The sequence below is a fragment of the Felis catus genome, chromosome A2, assembly GCF_018350175.1.
Source record: "Felis catus isolate Fca126 chromosome A2, F.catus_Fca126_mat1.0, whole genome shotgun sequence".
Classification (NCBI taxonomy): Eukaryota; Metazoa; Chordata; class Mammalia; order Carnivora; family Felidae; genus Felis; species Felis catus.
The window spans coordinates 155793764-155816847 of NC_058369.1; the positions used below are offsets into that span (position 1 = coordinate 155793764).

The 23084-nt window shown below is 48.8% G+C and overlaps 1 protein-coding gene across 1 annotated transcript in view; it reads left to right on the top strand.

The window, feature by feature from the left end:
* Positions 1–21095, top strand: part of TMEM178B (transmembrane protein 178B) — a 359499-nt gene extending 338404 nt beyond the window's left edge. Inside the window, exon 4 of the mRNA XM_003983112.6 lies at positions 18524–21095. Coding sequence (XP_003983161.1) covers positions 18524–18774 — 251 coding nt within the window. The 3' untranslated portion in view covers positions 18775–21095. The remainder of the gene's footprint in view (positions 1–18523) is intronic.
* Positions 21096–23084: the final 1989 nt, after the last annotated feature.

The window sequence follows — 23084 nt, forward strand, 5'->3', positions numbered from 1 at the left end:
GTTGCTAGTGCTTGCTTAGAGAGTTTAAGTACCTTGCCCGAAGTCACATAGTTCCCAGACCAAGGATTCCACCTCAGATCTATTCCACTCTGAAGCCTGGGTTTGTACTTACCATGCAGTGCTCTCTCTCAAATCAAAATTAAGTTGTTGACACATTTATGAGCCTCCAGCAGCTCATCACCTGATAGGGTAAGAGCTGACTCCGTACAGACCTCTTGTCATGGTAGATGAAGACTACTGTTCTTGGCGGGGGTGGGGGAGGGGCAGAAAAGATGAGCCTGCTTCTGTTCAAGGGATGTTTCCTAGAGGAATAGGAAAATGAGTCTCTTTGGCTGAGGGCCTTACCTTTTCATATGCTCTGAGACCAAAGACAAAGCTTGGGGCTCATGTAGCAAAAAGAATAATCTTATCACTTCTATAGCCCTGCACCAACCTCCCTCATCTCTTGAAGTCTGGTTTCTGTTCCCACCATGTCACAGAAGCTGCTTTCTTGGAGACCTGCTTCCTCCTGGCTGTTCTGCCCGTCACCTATCCTTGAACCTCCCCTTGCTGAGCTCCTGTGGATTTACCTGTCTCTGGTTTTCAGACTCTCGTCTCTTTGTCCTACATGACAGCACACTCATGACTTTTCCTTTTTCCTGGGCCTTTTCTGCTTCCTTTGCTTTTTGCTTCACCTGTAAATCTGACCTTCGGTGTTCTTTTCTTTTTCCCTACACACATGCCTCCTCGGCACCAGTATCTCCTCACACGGTGGTAATGATCTCTGCACAGACGAGCCTGGAAATGGTATGGAATGGCCTGTTCTGAGCTCCAGCCTCGTGTTTCTAACAGTTCACTGGACATCTCCACCCTTCTGGACACTCAAACATGCCTAGGACTAGACTTGCGCTCTCTCTGTGTATGGTATGCATGTGCTTTATGTTTCTGGCCTATGTGTTAAGTGCCCGGCTTACTGCAGGTGCCTGACAAGTATCAGCTTCTGTCCTTTCCTTTCCCCTGATGAAATGAACTGCTTTTCTCGCCTTCCTCAGCACGGGGAGTCTCCCAGTCACTTCTGAGTCATTGTTAACTTTGGCAGTGTCACCCGTACCTTCGCAGCAATTGTCAACATCTGCCAATAGTTCCTGTGCCGTATTCTGTGTGGCTTTTTCATCCATACCCACTCCCCGAGTGCCACCGGGGGCCCTTCTTACTAAGGCGGTGTTTGGTGGTCACTCAGCCCTTGGTGGACACCTCTGACCCGCCACTGAGTCACCAAACTCCCAGTCTCCATTTTCTCATCTGTAAAACTGAAACAGAGCTGCCTACCCTCTGTGGTTTTTGTGTGGATGAAATGAAATAGTATACAGGAAAAGCAATCTAGCAGAGGAAAAGTATCGCATAGATGTTTATCTCTTCTACTTGCCACTTAATTCAACTTTTACACCACTCTGCCTTTCTAAAAATACATCTTGTGGGGCATCCGGGTGGCTCAGTTGGTTGAGTGTCCGATTTGGGACTCAGGTGAGCTCAGGCCCCACGTTGGGCTCTGTGCTGTCAGCATAGAGCCCGCTTCAGATCCTCTGTCCCCCTCTCTCTTTGCCCCTCCCCCACTCGTGCTTTCTCAAAAATAAACATTTAAAAACATAGATAAAATAAAAATATGCCTCCTGCTACGTCACTGCTCTGGTGAAAACATTCTGTGGCTCCGTATCTGTCGGCAGCACCAGCCGGGAGTTGAACGTTGACCACAGTCTTGCCTCAGACTCCATTTCAGCCACATATCCTGGGCTTCCTCTAGACCACTTGCCGTTGCCCACCTCCAAGCCAACTTGCTAGGCTTGCTGATGGCCTCCACTTCCTCGAGGCTCAGCGTGCACTCAGCATCTTCTAGAAACTTTTTTTTTTAATATGAAATTTATTGTCAAATTGGTTTCCATACAACACCCAGGGCTCATCCCAACAGGTGCCCTCCTCAGTACCCCTCACCCACCCTTCCCTCCCTCCCACCCCCCATCAACCCTCAGTTCTCAGTTTTTAAGAGTCTCCTATGTTTTGGCTCCCTCCCTCTCTAACCTTTTTCTTTTTTTTCCTTCCCCTCCCCCACGGTCTTCTGTTAAGCTTCTCAGGATCCACATAGGAGTGAAACATATGGAATCTGTCTTTCTCTGTATGACTTATTTCACTAAGCATAACACTCTCCAGTTCCATCTACGTTGCTACAAAAGGCCACATTTCATTCTTTCTCATTGTCATGTAGTATTCCATTGTGTATGTAAACCACAATTTCTTTATCCATTCATCAGTTGATGGACACTTAGGCTCTTTCCATAATTTGGCTATTGTTGAAAGTGCTGCTATAAACATTGGGGTACAAGTGCCCCTATGCATCAGCACTCCTGTATCCCTTGGGTAAATTCCTAGCAGTGCTATTGCTGGGTCATAGGGTAAAACTTTCTGAATCAGCTTCACTAAAACCAGACTCTGCCTCTGAACTCAGACATCACTTTGTACCATTTTTTTTTCAACGTTTATTTATTTTTGGGACAGAGAGAGACAGAGCATGAATGGGGGAGGGGCAGAGAGAGAGGGAGACACAGACTCGGAAACAGGCTCCAGGCTCTGAGCCATCAGCCCAGAGCCCGACGCGGGGCTCGAACTCACGGACCGCGAGATCGTGACCTGGCTGAAGTCGGACGCCTAACCGACTGTGCCACCCAGGCGCCCCCACTGTGTACCATTTTGATGGCACTCACCTCATTATGAATATCCTGGGAGCAGAAATCTAGATAATTTCCTGTCTCCCCTCTGGGTCAAAGTCTCCATGGTAGCAGGGGGCCGCTTCCTTATTGGCTCCTCTTGTTGTCATTTTGCTCTTATTTCATTTAAAAGAGAGCATGCGTGCAAGTGGGGGTGGGGCAGAGAGAGAATCTTTAGCAAGCTCAGCCCAATCTCACGACCTTGAGATCATGACCTGAGTCAAAATCGAGAGTCAGATGTTCAGCCAACAGAGCCACCCAGACACCCCAGCTCTTCCTTATTTTAAACCTTAGGGGCACTTGGCTGGTTCAGTCCGTTGAACATCCAACTCTTGATTTCAGTTCATGTCATGATCCCAGGGTCATGGGATCGAGTCCCACATCAGGCTTCACACTGAACATGGAGTCTGCTTAAGATTCTGTCTCTCCCTCTGTCCCTATTCCCTGTTTATGCGGTCTCTCTCTCTAAAGTAAAACAAAACAAAACAAAACAAAACAAAAACACCTTAATATGTTTTCTCCAAACTTTGACTTTTTGGACTTGGGTCCTTTGTGCTAAAGTAACGTAAGTTAAAGTCAGGACCATCTTCCTCCGAAGGTCCTTCAAATATTTGAGGACAGCTCTATTGCACTTCTTAATTATTTGCTTTACAAACTAAATTCAACTCACTAAACATTAATTGAGTGCCTACTGAATGCTAGTCATGTGGTAGCACCCAGGATATACATACAAAAACATGGATGGCTCCTGTCCTTAATGGCCACCCAGGCCGTGGTGGAGGCAGATGACCAGTGCCATAGCAGAGGGCCGGTGGGTGCACAGAGAAAGAGGATTTTTCTGTGCTGAACACTCAGGAGCAGCCTCAAGGGGAGGTAGTGATTGAGGCCGAAGGAAGAATCAAGTCAACTTGCCCTTACTGTTGTCCTCAAAGGGCTTTCATGCCATCGATCACCTGAGCCTGCACAGAGACTAGGAGTTGGCCACTTTCCAGAAGCAGTATGCCAAGTTTTTATCCCTTCTCGTTTAGGATTTCACATGTCATTAATACATTTCCGTTTTTTATATATCTCTGTGTAACTAAACTCGGTCGTGAATGAAGCAAAAAGAAAAAAAAATCCCTTTATCTAAAAATGCTTAAGCTGCTTTATGTGAAGGTAAAATATAAGTCTAGTATGATATTTGATCCCCTAATTTTGGCCGTGGCTAGAGAGGAATGCCAATAGCTGTGTCCTTCCCACTTCCCCCGCTAACAAAACCTAGGAGCTTCTTAAAGATTCGGCCACTTTTCCAGGCTACACTTCATTTAATGAAACTGCCCCTTCGGGCTCAGCTCTTAACATTTTCAGACAAGTTCCATTGCAGTCACGTTTCCCAGAAGCCTCTGGGTCACAGCTGCTTCTGGTCCCTAAGTTAGTATGGCCAAGGGGAGGTTGGACAGTGTTCTTTCCTTTGATCTCAGCATTCCCATCAGGGTCCATAAAGTAGGAAGCTTCTCTCTTCAGGAGGACAAGCTACCTTTCAAGGCTCTCTTCAAGTCCCAAGAGAAGAGGGGACTGACTTCTCTGGTGTGGTTGGGTCAAGAGGCTGAGCTTCTGGGACCTTAGTACCACCTGGGTCCTCTGCCCCTGCTTGCTCCTCCATATGGGCAGAATTCCTGGGTTGAGGCCCCAGGCCCAGGCTGGCATCAGGAGGCTCACCAGTGTAAGTCAACACTTCTAGGTGAGTGTATCTGCTTTGTAAACCTCCACGTTCCTCTAGGAAAATCATCCTAAAATGTCAGCCTGAGGGAAGGTACAGGTGCACTTGAATGTGGCCACGGTTGCCATGCTAGCCTTATAAAGCCGACATGTTTTTGCCCTGTCAATCTCCTTCCTGTGACTCTTTCCTCACTAGAGTATGGATTCATCAAGCAAAGATGAGTAATTATCACTCTCCAAATCTCCAAGAGAAAAGAGGAAAAAGAGGTGCCCAGGCTGAGACCCGTTCATGAGCCAGGAGATGCTGGTGGGAGGGAAGACCCCTTTGACGGGCTGGGATCCACACTGAGCTCCTGCGGGTCCTGTTCTGGCCACCAGCTTCCTCTGTCCACTGGGTTTAGTTTCTGGCCAACTGGGAAGTTACAAAGAGTCTTACTGAAAGAAAGTTAATGCTGTGATCTTGATTCGTTGCCTTTCTTGAGCTGCCCACCCTCCACCTCATAGAAAACCTCTGTTCCTCCACAGAAGCTCACCCCTCTAAGTGGCCCAGATAAGGAGCAAAGCCATGTTATGGCAGGTTATGATAGGTTTTCCAAGTTCTCTGAAGCATTCAGCAACGAGAGTTTATTGCCTGAGCCGTGAGTCTGTGTGGTACCCAGAACCTCCTTGGGGCTGCACTTAGTCATGACAGGGGCTCCTCTCCCAATCTCATCATCTAGTCAATAAGTCTGATTGAATGAATCACCACCGAGTAGAGAGCCCTACTGGGGAAGAAGCTTCTGTGCTTACAGTCCAGCTCCAGAGACAATCCACATGCACGAGAAATGAGAGACAACATAACAAGCGTCAGAAGCGTAGATTTGAAAGTACTGGCTCCCGTCCTTGCTGTGTGACCTTACACAATCTGCTTAACCTCTCTATGCCTCACTTCCCTTATCCAAACCTCATAAAGTTGCATTGAGGATTAAAAGAGCTAACATTAAAAGCATTTGAAACAATGCCTGCCACGTTATAAATATTACATATCAGTGTTTGATCCATGTGAAACTATATATGTGTTCAGTGACCCAGCGATGAGGTGACATCATCTCAAAGAAAGGCCGGGGCCAGCTGACAAATGTGCCAGGCATATGGAAACATAAACCACACCATGTGGCAGGCTCGCCTGATCTTCTGACTCCCACCCTAAGCCTCTTCCTCTCCTAATTAACATGGCATTGGCTTGGATCAGATAGGGCAGAAGCCTGAGAGATTTCTTTCAGGAGCCAATTTCTTCCAGGCACTTAAACAGCTGGGTCCCAATCCTTCCACATTTACAATCATGGCAATTTAGAGCAGAGCCTCATATGCACATCGATGTCGAGTAATGACATCTAATGGTCTCGTCCACCAGCCCTTCTGTGCATGTCAGGAGGTGAGAAGCAGTAACTTCTCTCCAAGTGGCTCACATGTGACAAAATAACCGGTAACCGGTCCTAGAGCAGTTCAGAGAGAAGGGCACCTTCTTACCCCAATACCAAGAGTCAGGGAATCGCTTAACTGGAAGGACTGTAGAGATCTGGTTCCATCCTCTGTATTGTGTGGTTGAGGGATCATGGCCCAGAGAGGTGAAGTGATTTGCCCACTTCATGGGCAGAGAGGAGACCAGAACTCAGATGTTCTGATTCTTGGTGGAGTTCTCTTTCCACCATGCATAACCCCCTGTTGGCTGCAGTTCTCCTACTGGGAAGCTGGTGCAGGCTGCCATGGTGGACCTCTGGGCCAGGAGAGCCTTAGACCACCAAGACAGGAGTTCGTAGGTAACGATACATCTACTTGTGCCGGCTTCATGCTGGCCCTGGGGGGTGATGTGGCTTTTTCTGCAAATGCCTCGTGTACTACTTTGGAAGACCAATGAGTAGAGCAACCAGGAATCAGAGATGATCTTCAGGAGGTTTTGAATTCCTTCAAGCATTGTCCCGAGCAAGAAACTCAGGACGTGATTGCCCTCCATCCTAGAGGTTCTCCAAGTTTGCTCTGTGGACCATTGTCATTCATCAGAAAGAGTTGGCCTAGAAAGAGAAGGAAAGAAAACAGAAGCAGCGGCAGGAAGATGGCATGCGCTAAGTGGCTTTACTCTTGGAAGCTCACTGTTCACAGCTTGAGAATGTTCCTTTCTGCACAGCTGTAGATGCCACTCTCAGTTTAGTCAGGAAGCCAGTTGGATCCCACCAACTCTCAGCTCTGAACCAAGACCCAGATGGATAGGAAGCTCCAAAGATTCACATGGAGAAAGATGTGATGTTGTACTCTTGATGCATTGTCTTCCTAGGACTTTTCTCACCCGTAGATATGTTCCTGCCATATAGAAAGCTCATAGCTCTCCACGGACCACCCACCTCAGATCTTCCCAACTTTTTGCTCCAGGAAGCATGAAATATCCAAGGGCAGGTGGGCAAAATATAGGTAGATGTATAATTTACATCTATATGCGCATGTCTGTAGTCACAACCTCAAGAGGAGTAGAAGATACAACACCCGAGATTTGGCTTATATCAGGTGCTTATGTCTGAATGAATCATGGCTTTCCCATGAGAACAAATGGTGGTGGATTTTAACAGAAGGAAGAAAGGAAATTGTCATGCAGACTAAAAATAATAAAAATATAGCTCTCACAGTCCACTATATAGTAGATGTTTAATGAATAAGTGTGGGATAACTGTAGATGCCACCTCTGTGTTCCAGAGGAACCAGATCAGAAGCTTTGTGGCACCTGTAAAAGGTCCCCGACTCCTGTTAAATAGTGGTCCCAACACTGCTATCAGGGTTGCTCCCTTTTACCCATCCTGGTTGAGCCACAGGCTTACAAGCTGCTTTGCAAACCCACCAAGGTTGTCACGTGACCTCTGCTGGCTGCCGTAACCTCTCTGAGCCCCCTCTGAGGATGGTCCTTCTCAGAAATGTATTCTGAGATCTTCCAAATGCCATGGTTCTGGTTTAACCAAGTCCACAGAATGAAGAGTCCCGAGTGAGCTCTTCTCCTGGTTTCTGTCAAGGGCCGTTTTTTCCTGGTGTAGTATTTACCCTGGAGCAGGGCTGGGGGGAAATGGAGTGGGTGATGGAGATTGAAACAGCAGTCACATTTTTTTTTTCTCGTCCTCCAGGACGATTTTTCTTCACCCTCACTTAAAGCCTTCCATTTCTAATATTATACCTTACATATAGAAAGCAATTTTAACTTCTGTAAGCCTTTTCACATTTATTATTATCGCTTTTCAAAATAATCCTGCAGAGAGTGTATTATCCCAATGCTGAATTTCTGTGAGTACAAAAACGCTTCCTGAAACCCAAGGTGCCCACTGAAACAGGGGTAGGTGAGCACATGCGTGGGTGCGCAAACCCCTCAGCCATCGCAGAACGGTATGGGAGGATGAAGGGTGGGAGGACCGGGCATGGTGTCGCCTTCCTTCCCCTCTAGGTTTCAAAGCCCGTATTTTCACTGGAAAGCCCTATAGCCTGGAAGTCCATTTCTCCCAGTGACATGGAGTTTCATGCTTGGTGCTGTGTGTAATGCAAGAGACATCACTACCCACCACTTCTGGAGAAAATGACAATCTAGCTGAACACAAACTAGAACGGAGAACAAGAGGGGGGACCCTATAATTGTCAGGTTGCCTGTTCCAGACCAGAAGAAATGCGAATAATCTTAATGCTAGGCATGTTCAGGGAAGGCTTCTTGGGAGACGGGACTTGGCTTGGACCATCAGGAGTGGCTATGTGGACTCTGGGTAGACCGGGAGGACAGCGGAAATGTCTGTCTCCAGTCAAGGTCAATGGACAGAGGTTCTTTGATCTCAGTAAATTCCCACCACAAAAAGCATGTGGACATCCACCAACGGCCTCTTCCGTTTGTTCAGGCCTTTAGATATTTGCCCAAGTTTGCAAAGGCTCCGTCCTTGGCGTAGAGGCCGCAAGAGCCACGGCTCTTAAGGTCAAATCTAAATCTACACCCAAAAGAATAGATGGATTGGTGGGTATTGAGTGAGAGTAAGCACAGATAACATAGGTGAGGAAGACGAGGTGGGGGCAAAAAACCAGAAGATGCCCAGCACCTGTTGTTTTATAGGGCTTTGTTGAGATGCCTGTTTTAGCTACAGGGTGGCTATAAAGTCTGGAAACATGGATTGTAATGATATGGTAATAAGCCACTTATTATGTATTCACCTGTTGCATTAGATTGCTAGGGCCGCCAAGATAAAATTCCACAGACTGGGGGGGGGGGGGGGCTTAAACAAGAGAAATTTATCTTCCCACAGTCCTGGAGGCTGAAAGTCCAAGACCAGGGCATCAGTGGCGTTGTCTCCTCTGAGGCCTCTTTCTCGCACACGGCCACCCTCTTGCTTGCCCCTTCACGTGGCCTTGCCTCTCTGCACACAGCTGGCTGGTGTCTCTTTGTATGTCCTAATCTTTTCTTGTAAGGACACTAGTCAGTTGGCATTAGGGGCCACCCTAACAGCCTCATTTTATCTTTATTAGCTCTTTAACAGCCTGTCTCAGATATAGTCACATCCTGAGGCACAGGGGTCAGGTCTTTAATGTACAAAGTTTGCAAGGACGCAATTCGGTCCGTGACACCAGCGCTTCCGGATTTGGAGGCCACCCTGTGGCTATGCAAAAACCAAAGCATAAGACTCCAGGTTCTATGTTAGGAATCTGGAAGCATTGTCTTTAGAACCGATGCCAACCTGTATGCACGGGCCAGTCCCTTTCAGTGCTTGAGCTGGGGATGTTGCATTACCGTGGCATGATTATGCCCAGAGAACAGCCTTGTAGCACGTAGGCGCGACCCCGGGAACACACACGCTGCTTGCCCGGGAGGGTGGGGGTGTGGCGGCACGCCTGCAGTGTCTCTGCCTGGAGCGTTTGCAGAGCTTCCAGAATGATGGGTGGTTGTGTCCGAACTCAGGGCGCCATGCCTCACAGTGTGTTCTCGGGGGCCTGTCACCACTCCATGCCTCATCCCAACGAACCCCTAAGGCACCCTGGATGGAAAACCCCACGTGACCTGCCTGTTGGCTGCTGCTGACACGATGGTGTATAATTCAACCGTAATTTATATTCCGTGCAGGTCTGAGCAAAGCTATAAAGAGCTCTTGAGAGCTCAATGCTGCCGAGGCATTTAATCTCCGCAAAGGAAGGGTTTAGTGGACACCAGCTTCCTAGGGTGCATTCGCTGCTGTTGGAGGAGGAGGGATCCTTTTTCTGTTTGCTGATTTGCTTCTTTATGGTTTTAAAGATCAGAGAGGGGCTCACGGGGGAGTGTCTGAGGGAGGACTTGGGCTGCTCCCCAGATGTCCCTGACCTGCACGCCCACGAGGGCACCTCTGCAGTCACCACTTTGCAGCAAGCTAGTGGGCTCGGGTCAGACCAGGGGCTCTTTGGCCACGAAGCCACACGGGAACGTGGGAGGGCCGGGGATACACAGACGTCATTCCTCATTCCCAGGAGCAGAAAATGTCATGCAGATGGATCTCCTGCCCCAGAAAGCTGCAGAAATTATGCCCAGTGAAGTTTTGGGTACCGCTTGGCCCCATAAGGAATAGACATTTGGGAAGGTGCCTGTGCACCGAATATGTAACTGCCCTGGATTCCTGGGAGAATCTTCTTGAGGCCCTCAGTTTCCTGGCTCGTGGCCTCTTGAATTAATAAGAGCTTTGCTGCTGCCTAGTCTGAGGCCTCAGTTTTGATGCTATTTCTACACAGGTCCATTGCTGTGGCATTACTACCGTGACATCTCTGACCGTCCCTACAGGGAGGAAGAGACACACGTCCTCCCCTCCCTGCCCGTGTGTGCTAACACAGCAGCCGCCACACAGGGAGGCCCAGGTCACACCCTACACACCTGCCATCCGTGCTCCAGGGTGCGCTAAGCAGGAAGCTTCCACCAGAACTCTGAAGAGCCGCTTAAAAATAATTGAACTTTAAGGTGGTGCTGGGATGGGACCATTATTGAGCTGCTGATTAAGTGTTCCTGGGCAACATTTCAGGGTGGCAGACTTAGCTGCCAGCCCCCAACCCCAAACAATGCAATCCCAGCATGGTGTTTCTTAACATTAGCAACACATTCCAGGCATCGGAGTCTCCGTCCTTGCGCTGGGTGAAGGCATTATGTCTAACTGAATTGACAAGCAAGGATTACTTTGTGTCATTGCTGCAGTATCACTGATTGGCACCTGAGTGGGGAGGACTGTGAGGGAGCCTGTAGGAAGGGTGACTGATGTGTCCCACTGAGCCCAGGACTTTCTGGTTTGAGGATAAAAATCCCACGTTCCAGGGACACACCCCCGTCCCCGCCGACTCCCAGGCAAACTAGGATGGGTGGTCACCCTACCAGGGAAGCAAGGCTTCCAAAGAATAAAGAAGTCAGGAGCTTACAGGAACTTGGGCTGGAAACCTGTAGCCAGGGAATACCCTGACCATCCATACTGTGTCCCTGGGGTTGGGGACACATAATGACATAGTACAGGGTGTCACGTAATATCACATAATCCTATGAATCGGTCGTGTCCTGGTGGTGGCTGAAGTTGGAGACGAGGGTGAAGTTGCCGGAAGGAGGGACTTGGCAGAAGAGGGGAGCTGGGAACCTTGAGTGTACAAAGACGAGAGGAGGAGAAGTCCCTCTGAGGGACAGACAGGTGGCATGGAGCTGGGATCAAGAGGCAGCTCGGAGACCCAGGGAAGAGACGTCAAGCAAGGCGAAGTTGTCCAACAGAGAAACTGAAGCTCAGGGTTGGGTGGCGGGGTGCAGGGAGACTGGAATCTAATATCTGGCAATGCAGGGAGTGCTAATTAGAGATGGCAGCCATGTGGAGGAGGTGGATGGGGAAGCTGTGTTTGGTGTTGGCAGGCCGGGCGGAAGCCGTCTCCTCCCTCGCCCCCACTCGAGTCTCAGCTGCGCCTGGAGCCAAGGGGACGGGGGACGGGGCGGGCAGCAGGCCCTGTCCTCGGCCTGCCGGGGGCTGACAGGACACAGGCAGGTGTGACCAGGGCGGGGCCGGGGGTTACAGGGTGGTCGTGAGTCCTGAAGGGGCTTCAGGTGGGAACGGTCATTAAGAGAAACATGGGGCGCCTGGGTGGCGCAGTCGGTTAAGCGTCCGACTTCAGCCAGGTCACGATCTCGCGGTCCATGAGTTTGAGCCCCGCGTCAGGCTCTGGGCTGATGGCTCGGAGCCTGGAGCCTGTTTCCGATTCTGTGTCTCCCTCTCTCTGCCCCTCCCCCGTTCATGCTCTGTCTCTCTCTGTCCCCCCCCCCCAAAAAAATAAGTAAACGTTGAAAAAAAAAATTAAAGAGAAACAGGTGGTGTGTTTGTACAATCAGAAGGAACATGATGTTTACGTAGTTCCTCCCACCTGTTGGCCCTCCTTTCCAGGTGGGGTTTGCAAATAGGGACACGAGAGGGGACTGGAGAGTGTTCCCTCCACGCCAGGGGGTCTTCAAGCGCGGGCTCTCAGGGTTCCAGAGGGTGGTGGCTTCTCTTCTAGCTGGACTTCCTGAACTCCGGGTCCTTGCGAATGAGGGTCCTGGCACAGGGAGGGGTAATTGGAGTTCGTTTCTCTTCCAACCAGCTGGCGAGTCGGGGCTGGCTGCCTGGAGGGCGGGGCTGAGTAGGAGTTGGAGGCCCCTTCCAGGGCCAGCAGCGATGAGAGCGGAGACCTATTAGCTTCTGCCGCCAAAGGCATAGACTTGCAACTACGGGGGCAGCCATCGGACTTTGCTGTCCAAAGCTTAGTCCCTGTAATGACATACCTTGAGGCCCCCTTGTGAATGGATAAGCCCAGTGCTTTTCAGAAATGCTGAAATCACTGGACTCCTTTCTTCAAATGGAATTTCACATGGACTCACATCAAAGCGGGGCTATTCTGGCCAAAGAGAGGAGAGAGGGCTGGATCCTCTTCTACTCCCTCTCCCTCTCCTGAGAACCTCCATGGGGCACAGCTGGAAAACCACTGGGGAGGCACAATTTTAGAAGGAGGCCAGGGAGGATCTCTCTGAGGGGATGACATTTGAGATCTGAGAAGAGCTAGAAAAAGGGCGTCCCAGATGAGAGAACAGCAAGTGCAAAGTCCCTGGGGTGGGTAGACAGTTAGCTAGTTTGAGACACAGAATGCTCTTTTCTGTGGCTAGAGTGTGGGGGTCAAGGTGAGAAATGAGGCCAGATGGGGAGGCAGGGTCTACTGAGATAAGGTTCTATGGTCAGGGTAAGGAGTTGGGTTTGTGTTCTGAGTGTGATAGGAAGCTATTGGGAGAGAATTATGATTTGATTACATTTTTAAAATATCACTGGCTGCTCTACGGGGGCAAGAACAGAAGGCAAGATAGCAGTGACTTGTTACGGCCGCTCACGTGAGAAATGATGGAGGCTGGACAAGGCTAGAGCAGTGAGCATTTGGGAAGTGAGAAGCTCTGTGACAGGGGCACACGGGCCTGCCTTGTCATCTCTGTATAGAGACCCGGGGCCAGGAGGGCACTGAGGGCAAAGGAGGGACACTCTCCAGACGAGGTGAGGCCCCCCACTTCTGTGTACTGCCTGCAGGAATTCTGTTCTTTGCCTGGGAAACCTTCCCTGGCCCAGCTTGATTGTCTCTGTCAGAGATTGACCCTCACCACCCACTACTGGGTATTCCTCCTCTTCCTAAAGATGGCTGGATGTGGGGGGGGTACCTCACAGTCATCTGCTCCGCTCCCCATCTTCCTGCTGGAAGCGGGGGCAGGTAGAGGCCCAGAGCTGGCTCTAAACTGCAGCCTCTGGGTCCGGTTCTGTGGTCACAGCATCCTCAATTCTATCGCCGACTAGATGAGAAGCTTGTTTAAAAAATCTCTTTTAGTTTAGATTTAAAGATTCTTAAGAACAGGGATCATATCTTATTCTCCTTTTTATCATCTAGCATAAACACAGTTCAACAAATACTTGCTGATGAGCTGTGTTGCGTCACAGAGCCCACAGCCACAGGGATGTCCCCCTCCCGCTCCCACACCAGGCCTGCCGTCACCGAGACGTGACAATCATATGGGCACTGTCCCTGCCTCCCTGGCCTGCTTTCCACCTGATGTTTCTTACAGCCAGGTCTGGAGCACACAGCAGAGCCTGGCTCCAGAGGGAAGAGCTTGGGGCAAAGTTCTTTTCATTTAACTGCTCCATTCTGACTGCAGTTAGTCTAGGAATCTGATTGGAATTAGGCCCAAACCCCAAACCACGGGCGGGGGGGGGGGTTTACTAAGAAGATGTGACGCTGCATTATTTCTTGGATCCTCGCCTATCTCTCAATAAGTGCTCATGAGGAACAAAATGACACGTTCAAGAGACCTAGCCCCAGAGGCTCCAGTCTACTGCTGTGGGGGACGGGAGGACCTCACACTGTACTTTGGGTAAATGAGGGGAGGCCGTCCTATCCACTGCCATCCATGGTTTCCAGCAGGAGGCTTCAGAATCTGTCTTCACTCTGCAGAGAACCCCAGAGAGCTGTGGGGGTGGCGGGGCTGGGGTGGGGTCTGCACCCTACACTCACCAGTTAGTCGCCAGTTTACAGGTCTGAGAGTTTAGTTCATCATCTGAGAAAACTGGGACAGTTAGGGTGCTCGGCCACCTTTGTCCCCATCTCCTCTACTCTCTGGGACTCAAGGGACTCAGTGGGTGTTTGTCAAAGTCTGTTGTTAGGCTGAGGAACAAGGGCAGCATATCATTCATTCAGTCCATTGATGGAGGACCTGCCGTATACATGTGAATATCCATTCGTAATTACTAATGCGCATTTTCAAATTTGAATTTACAAGTCCAGAGATATGTAAAAACGATTAAGTTCTTGATTGTAACAGAAAACAGTAGCCTTATGTGGAAACAACCTGTTTCCAGTCTTCTCTCTTTTTCACACACAGTTTCCTAACAAGTCGCTTAGATGGGTGGCTCAAAGGGCCCTCTTTCGTGAGACCCCTAGAAGTTTTCTCCCGTCAAGGGCAATATGGACAAGCACTAACAAACAGAAATTTTAAAAGGTTCCAAAGTCACAGAAGAGCGGATAGGAAGTTAAGGCTAGAAGATCCCCTATTAACTCCATTAACGTAACCCAACAAGATGTATGCTATCCACAGGCTGGGCCATTTCCAATTGGTAATTAGCTCCACACAGACCTAAGCTCTTTACTCTCAACGTATCAACCACATCCTTTGTGTCCTGTCCACTCTACTTGCAGAATACACCATTAAAACAGCGCGTATCAACATTTTTCAGCTACTGGCAACTCAGGAAGATCAAAACTACTCGAGGTCAACCTTCTCCCCCAGAACAAATCACTGGATTTAATCGGGAGGATAGTGTACCTTTTGATGACAAGGAGTGTCTCCACTTTTTTACAGCATCTTGTAGATTTATATAAAATCAGTGGGTGACCTCCTCACACACAGAGCTTCAGTTTATAAGATGATGATTCAATCCACATCTCTAGCTCAGAACTTTCTATCAGGCTCCAGATCCCTGGTTCCAAGTGCCTCGCCATCTCAACGGCAGCTCAGATTTGAACTGAGCACACATGCATGCACGTGCGCGCGCGTGCGCACACACACACACACACACACACACACACACACACACACACACACACACTTTTCCTGTCCTTAATCTAAGTTTTAGCAAATTGTATCCGTGCACACTCAGGTTTGCAAGCCAGGCAGTAAAAGAAGCCTTCTTGAGGCACAGAAGGCCGGCTCTGGTTTGTTGGCATTTGGATTATTTGAAACTGGTGTCACACCCAGCTTTTCTTTAGTTCTTGCATTTCCAGGTTGTCACCCTCTCGTTGGCCCTGCCCCACAGGCTGCCCCCTTCCTTCTGGACCACCTTTCCTCTTCCCCTCACCTGGCTCTGTCTCAAGGTTACACAAAGGCCCTCTGCCCTAACCCAAGGGTCCCACCAGCCTGGTCAACGGAAGTCACCTGACGAACCAAAAGTTTCCCATCCTCTTCCCCAAGACATGCCGACTCAGCAGGACCGAGGTGAGACCTAGTCCGTGTAGATATTATCATAGAATTCCATCTGAGCCCCAGTGCACAGCAGGAGAGACTGGGTTGCTTTGTCAACTCCCTGAAGTTTGGGACCCCTGCTCTACCAGGTAATGATGCTGCCACACGTGTTTGTACATAGTGGCTGTCACTACACATGCACACGTGTGCACAATCCCATACACACACTGTGCACAAATGCATGCACGTGCATGCACATATACATACACAGAAACACTGCACAGGCACACATATGCACGCATTTTATTTCTGGGGCTCCTGAGCCCAGGTCCCCCCTGACACATCACTTTATGTGGCCTCTAGAAGGAGTGTCCACTGAACAGGTATTCACTGCGCCCTCCTCCCTCCACGCCAGCCCCCATCTCCCTTCTTCCAGGTCCTTGTAGCAGGCTCCTTTGCAGTCTTTGGGAATGCAGATCGGAGCCACCAAAGTGCCTCAACACCTTCTTTCACTCGGCCTAATGTTCAGACCTCTCAGCCCAAAAAGCAGTGTTCACCGCGGATCTGAGGCTCACTTTGGCCCCTCCAACTGCCACGTCTCAGCGCCACCCTTCGCCACGTGCACATCTTTGTATTTAAATCTTTGTTCCCAGGTGGGATTCCTTTCTTAATCTAGAAGGAAGTCACTAGGTCAAATGTATGAATATTTGGAGGATCACTTTCCTGTAAGGAAACACCAGCTTACATCTCCCCCAGAGTTTATGGGATGGTCTGTTTTGCTGCTTCCTCACTAGGTTTGGAAATAATCGTTAAAAAACAAGACGAAAACCCAAACGCCACCGATTCGATTATCTTCTGTTACTATGTCTTTATTTTCCAAGTCTCTGATTATTGGCACAATTGGGCATTTTTCACATTTATTGCCCGTTTGTCTTCTTTTCTCTGTTCTCTGAATGTTGGACTATTAAGTTTCGTCTTTCTCTACTAAAACCTTTTTCTAACTCAGTGGTCCCAAAGTGTAGTCACTGGACTGGCAGCATCAGCATCACCCAAGAGCTTGTTAAAAGTCTAAATTCTCAGGTGCTACCCAGACCTACTCACCAGAAGCTCTGGGGTAGGGCCTAGCAGTCTGCTTTAATAAGCCACCCAAGACTCCAGACTGCCCTATCCCAGACTGAGTGATAGAGAATTCATCTTGAACCCACGTGCACAACAGGAGGGACCCACCTTGTACGGCACCCATCTAAGCATGAAGGATAAGACCACAGACTCAGGAACTAGCCTGCCTGAGCTTATAGCCCAGGTCCACCAGTTACTAGCTGTGTGATTTTAGACCGATGGCTTAACCTCTCTGAGCCTCGATTTCTTCCATCAAATAGGGACAGAGACAAAATAGGGATAATAATGTGACCTGCATAGATTTATTTAGAGAATTAAAGTTTCCATATGTGTTTAAGCACTCAACACAGTTCCTAGCACACACACTTAATAAATGTTAGGTACAGCGACTGTCACTATGACCGCTGAAATTATCATAAGCTCATGGGCCTGAGGCCTGGAGGAAAAAAGTTGGATCTTAAGGAAACTTGGCCATCAGGAAGCAAGAGGTCTCATAATAAATATAAATATAATGCCCCTCCTCTTGTCCCCGCCCCCTAAAAAATATGCTTCTCCCTTTTCTTTCTTCTACTGACCCAACCCAGCCTTCTCAAACTTCACAGGCCATTGCCGTCATATCAGTTGCTGACAGAAGAAACGTGAGACGCAGCCAATATCGAGAAAACCTTTTTTTTTTAAGTTTATTTATTTTGAGAGTGAGAAAGAGAGAGAATGGGGGAAGGCCTGGGGGAGAGAATCCCAAGCAGGCTCTGCACTGGCAGCTCAGAGCCTGACGCAGGGATTGAACTCACAAACCATGACCTGAGCCGAAACCAAGAGTCAGACGCTTAACCATTTAACCACCCAAGCCCCCCAGGTGCTCCAAGAAAAGCTCTTGAACTCATTTTGGGTTTGCCACATATCTCCAATGGTTAAAAAATTTTTAATTTTTATAACATTTTTGTAACATTTTCTCTCTTATAGCAGCCTTCCCATTGAAGGTTAGTAGGAGTAATTTTTTATTTTTTAAATTTTTTTTAACATTTATTTATTTTTGAGACAGAGAGAGACAGAGCATGAACGGGGGAGGGTCAGAGAGAGGGAGACACAGAATCTGAAACAGGCTCCAGGCTCTGAGCTGTCAGCACAGAACCCGACGCGGGGCTCGAACTCACGGACCGTGAGATCATGACCTGAGTTAAAGTCAGCCACTTAACCGACTGAGCCACCCAGGCGCCCCAGGAGTAATTTTTTAAAAAGAGGAGTTCCCATCATTAAGTCTGTCAAATACTCATAAGACTAGGTTAGATGCATGAGCTTATGCTACCGTGGGTTATACATCTTCGTGGTGAGAAGTCACATACAGAGTTTCCGAGAGGTTTTGACTCTGCTACCCCTTTGTAAAGGAATATCTCAGAGGGTCGGTGTTCCAACTTTGGGAGATGCTGTCTTATAGGAAAAGGAAAAGGGCTCCCAGGATTGGGGTGACTTGTTGGTGAATGGGTTAAAGGAAAACCCAATGTCGTCTAGGAATGTTTTATATAGGAAAGAATAGACGTTGTTTTTCTCTGTAAATAAGTAGCGGGTGGGAGGGTGGGGTGTGTTTTCTGTGTCTCCCAAGAAAGACGGTGAATTTTCAATGCTTTAGAAAAATGAGTTGAATACTCTTTTGCCTCACCATACCCCACATGAGACTCTACTGCGAAGCTTATTTAGTATTTTCCCACAGGCAAGACTTCCCAAGTTGTTCCAAGACCGGGCAATTATTGGGGAGTGAGGAAGCCATGATCTCTTGACACTTTTCTCCTCTCCGTGAATATTTCCAGCTACGGATCTTGGTGGCTTATATCTGCGTCTTTTTACCTTGCCTACTCAAGAAAATTGAAAAATGCTGTCAACCTCACTTCTCTCTTTCTCTCTCCCTCTCTCTCCCCTTTCCCTCTTCCCTTTCCCTCTCCCTCACCCCACCCCACCCCATGTTCCTTGCCTTGCCCTCCAGGAACTTTCTGCATCATATCACTGTGCACCTGTGTGGCTGGAATCAACTTTGAGCTGTCACGCTACCCACGCTACCTGTATGGACTCCCCGATGACATCAGCCATGGATACGGATGGTCCATGTTCTGTGCATGGGGGGGCCTGGGCCTCACACTAATCTCGGGATTCTTCTGTACCTTGGCCCCTTCTGTCCAACCTGTCCCGAGGACCAACTGCCCTAAATCCAGACCCGAGAATGGGACAGTGTGCTAAAAAAACAAACCCATACATATATATATATATATAAATATATATATAATATACATATATAAAACAAAACTAACTCAAGATGATGCCAGTGCCAAGGTAGAGTTGAGTTGGCTCAGGCACCCGCATCTCGTCGGACTTTGTGTTGCCTCATCACTGAGATGGGGAAAGCGTCCCCGTCACGTGGCTCTTCCATCATTTCTTAACTTTTGGCTCCACGGTTTTTTGAAGACAGAGCGAACATCACCACTTGTGATAGCGTCCTGATCCCATCACTCACGAGGATGGGGTGGTGGGCTGGGAAGAGACAGTGCCAGTGGTCTGAAGCGGCACGGATGTAGAGAAGGAGGTACCATCCATTGGGCCAGCCGTGAGGACACCACCCCAACGCCGATCGTGTTGCAGAGAAACAAAGCCCTTAGTTCATAGAATGTAACCACATCTTTGACATCATTTGCAGATCACTTCTCCTGATCGTCCTGTTCTGATTCCCTTCCTGGCCCACCAGCAACACACAAGAAGTGGAAGAGAAAACAGACTGAGAAGGAAGTTTTCTCTTTGTTGCCAAACTTTTGGACAAAGTTACAGAGGTGGGAAGGGGGAGAGAACAACGTGCTGAGGGGCAAGATCCACGTCAATAAAAGGACACTTCAGTGGATGCTCAGAAAACCCAGTCTTACCTTCCAGCTGCCTTACATCCAGTTAAACAAGAGGCCGCCCTACCCCCGACCCCACCTGCACTCCCTGGGCAGATTGGAGCCTTGGAGTAATGCTGTGATGTGTGCGTGTGCGTGCGTGCGTGCGTGTGTGTGTGTGTGTGTGTGTGTGTATGTGTGAGACTACTTTTGGTGGTTTCCTTTTTTCCTTTTCACCTTTTAAAATGGAAAGACTTCATTATGACTGTTGTCTCTATCGTTTGTGGTGGTTTCATGGGCCAGGGCGGAGTCCCGAGACCTAGGAGGAATAATGAGGGGCAGGCCAGTGTGGGTGCCCATTCTGTAGTTTCAGATCCCTGGAGTGTGTACGTGTGGTGGGTGTTTTCTGAGTGTGGGGTTTTATTGTTTGTGTTGCATTTTTTCTATTATTTGTAGTGCAGCTGAAATTCCCAGAGGGCAGAACTGAGAACAAAATCACTGGGCAGAGGGCCCGGTGGTCCTTCACAACACAGTTCTGGGATGCCACGGGATTTAGTCCTCTAAATCTGGAAGTTCAAGACAAAGCTGGGCACAAAGCCGTGAGAGAAGAGGGGGAACATGGTTCAGGAGGGAGAAGGAACATTGCCTCTGTTGCTGTTGTACAAGTACGTACCAAACCAGATCTTCACTCCCCATCATGGAAGCTGTCCTTTGTCACTGGACATCCACCCCTCTCCTGGGGGCGACCTCTGTACAGATGAAAGAAAATGGGTCACGTGCAGAGAGAGCATCTCCATGCTCCGTGGGCTCAAGTTTGTATGATATTGTGTAAATTAATGGCGAACTCCGGACTCTTTCCATCTTCTTCCTTTCCCTCTTGGTATTCAAGGCCATGCATCCCCAAATAGCCATCTTAGTGGCTAGCCCCCAAACAGAGGTGGCATAAATCCAGCCCGACGTCTCAGGCTCGTTCGAGCACACTGGCCCTGCAGGTGTCGGCGAACTACCATGTCAGCCAGAGTTGTGGAAGCTGTAGGGACAAGAGTCTGCCGGGAAGAGTGGGCAGGAGCAGCTGACAGTCACCTCAGTGACCCTGCTGGGGCTGAGCAGCCCCAGGGAGGCAAGGAGTGAATCCCCGAGCTGTACAGCCATGGGTCAACCATGTAGCTGAGAATTCAGTTGCTTCACAAATAGATATGCTTTGGGCGCTTTGCCAACAGCTCAACAGCCTTCTTTCCCACCCATGTACCTGTTTCATCGACCTGTCTCCTGATCTGTCTTCCTACCAGTCCCCACTTCTCATCTACTAACCACCTCTCCCTCTTCCATCCGCCAGGCTACGAGTCCTGCCTGTCCCCTCATCTGCTCTTTTTGACTGTGTGTGTGTGATTCACATCCAGTTAAGACATCCCATGTGCATGAATGGGCCTGAATGTGGGTCTCTGTATATGTGTAGCTCCCTGGTGCATTTTCTGTGTGTTTTTGTCAGTATGTACCTGGACACGGTTGTGGGTGTGCTACTCAAGGCTTCCTTCCCAGCGACACTGGTCAGCTTCTGCAAAAGGTCTCATGTGCGTGTGCCCCTTGTATGGGTATGCTGAGAGATGAGGGGTGAGGTGTGGAGCAGGAAACGCTATTCTCTTCCAATTGGGCTTCAAAGGATTTTTTTTAAATAAAGGATTAATTCTATGAGAAGAGAAATCATTTTTGGAAAACCCTAACTTTTCTATTGTATACAGAATTACAAATTTCTTTTTCTTGGAAAGCTAGATTTCCCCCTTAAAGGAAAGGCATGCTAGGGCTTGAGGGAAAAGTGAGAAGCATCCCAGATTGAGAGGCTTCGTGTCTTCCTTCCAAGCATCTTGAGTGGGCTCTACTGAGCAGGGAGAGGCAGGTGTCCACGAGCGTCTGGAGCAGAGGGCCTGTCTGTGACCAGCTGTTTCCCAGGTGCAGGAAAATGGAGAAAGAAATTCTACAAGGGGCCACTTGCTATCAGTCATTTAAACTTTTCTTGAGTAACTGTGTTTGAGGACACTGCCTCGCTGACCTGTGACTATTTATACCTTCTTTTTTTTTTTATCCCATGCTTGCCATAAATGGATCATCCACTCTTTCCAGCTACTAATCTTTGTGATCGACCCTTAATACAGCTTATTGTGTCCCTTTGAAGCCTTCCTGAAATGTTAAGAGACTCCTAAGAAAGAAGTAAACCACCTGGGCTTAACTTGCCATCAGTAGAACAGAAGCTTTGAGCTACTTCTTTGGTAGCGGGGCCAGATAGGAACAGATACACTCTGAGGTCTGATCCTGCTTGGGGCCAATAAAGCCCCATACAGATGGCAAATCCTTGCCCAGGGGTGGGGGACCGGGGAGGCGGAGGCCGGGGAGGGGCTCAATCCCTCCAGTGTAGGGATCCAAGTTAAGACCCGCCGTCCCCACGCTATTAGTGAGGCTCTGGTATGGCTGAAAAAGAAGGGAAGGGGGGTGGGGGAAGGAAAAGAGAGCCTCTGCTAGCTCCAAATCAAAGTGGAACCCAACCTACTGATGGGATTTAGGGTCGGCAGCTTCATAAAAGTCCCAGCCCCGCCCCCAGGTGAAGTTCAGATTCCTTACCGGTGTGCATGCAAGGTCTATGACCATGTATGTGTTTTGAGCTCCATGTGAATTAGCCTTAAGCATGGGGCTTTCAGCTTTCATTTCCTTCCTTACCCTATGAGATTGGGGATTCAGACAAGTGAGGTGTCTGCCTGGAAAGAGGTCCTATTTCTTTCTCTCCCCATTTTGGGAGCTTTGGTTTCTTTATGTTTCATTTTCCTCCTTGCTCCCTTCCTCTTTCCTTCTGCATCAACTTAAAATAGTCAATCAATTAAAATAGTTAAGGAATTTGTCTCTGGAGAGGCTCATACTCTCCAAGCAAACCCCTTCCTCATTTGTTGTGGCTGTGGGCTTCAGAAGGAGGTCCGTGGCTTCCCGGCATTGAAATCTAAAACCTTTTTAAATGTGCCTATTCCAGCTTCAATCCTCCTGAAACCCTCTGCCTTTCAACAATTTACATCCTTTCAGCTTCAGGGATCACAAAGTCAAGAAGACTCAGCATCACCCAGCCAAGACAAAGCCTTCCTTGTTCACATGTCCGTATGCCACCCTCGGAGCCCATTCTGGCATATTCTCTTGTTGGGGTGTGTGGTTCCACCTGACAGTGCTTGCCTTTCCTTTGGTCAGGGAAGGCGATATCCTGAAATTCTTGAGTATAGGCCCTACCTCTTAACAGTCCTCCACAGTCATGATAAGAGGTGTGAAATGAACCACGTGTGGTTGTTCTGATTCAACGGGGGATGTGCTGCTTAGGTCCCTAAAGCTGCCTACCTGAGTCAGACTCAAAGTAATGACATCAAGCCCATCACCCAGAGGCATGGACTCTGTCTTCCCCTGGCTTATTCTGAGAGTGTTAATTGTTTTTTAAGTATCTGAGGGGAAGGAGCGAGAAGAAAATACACTCCGGTCATCTTTGGTGTGGTTTGTGTGGGCTATTTGGTTGATTCTTGCAACTAAAGGGAAGCTGCTTTTCTGAAAGTGTTCCTCCTCCCCTAGGGGCCAACCATCCCAGTGGACAAATCCAGCCCTTTCCAGGGCAATATGATGAATCAAGAGGCGATTTCACCATATTTAGAAGTCATTGGT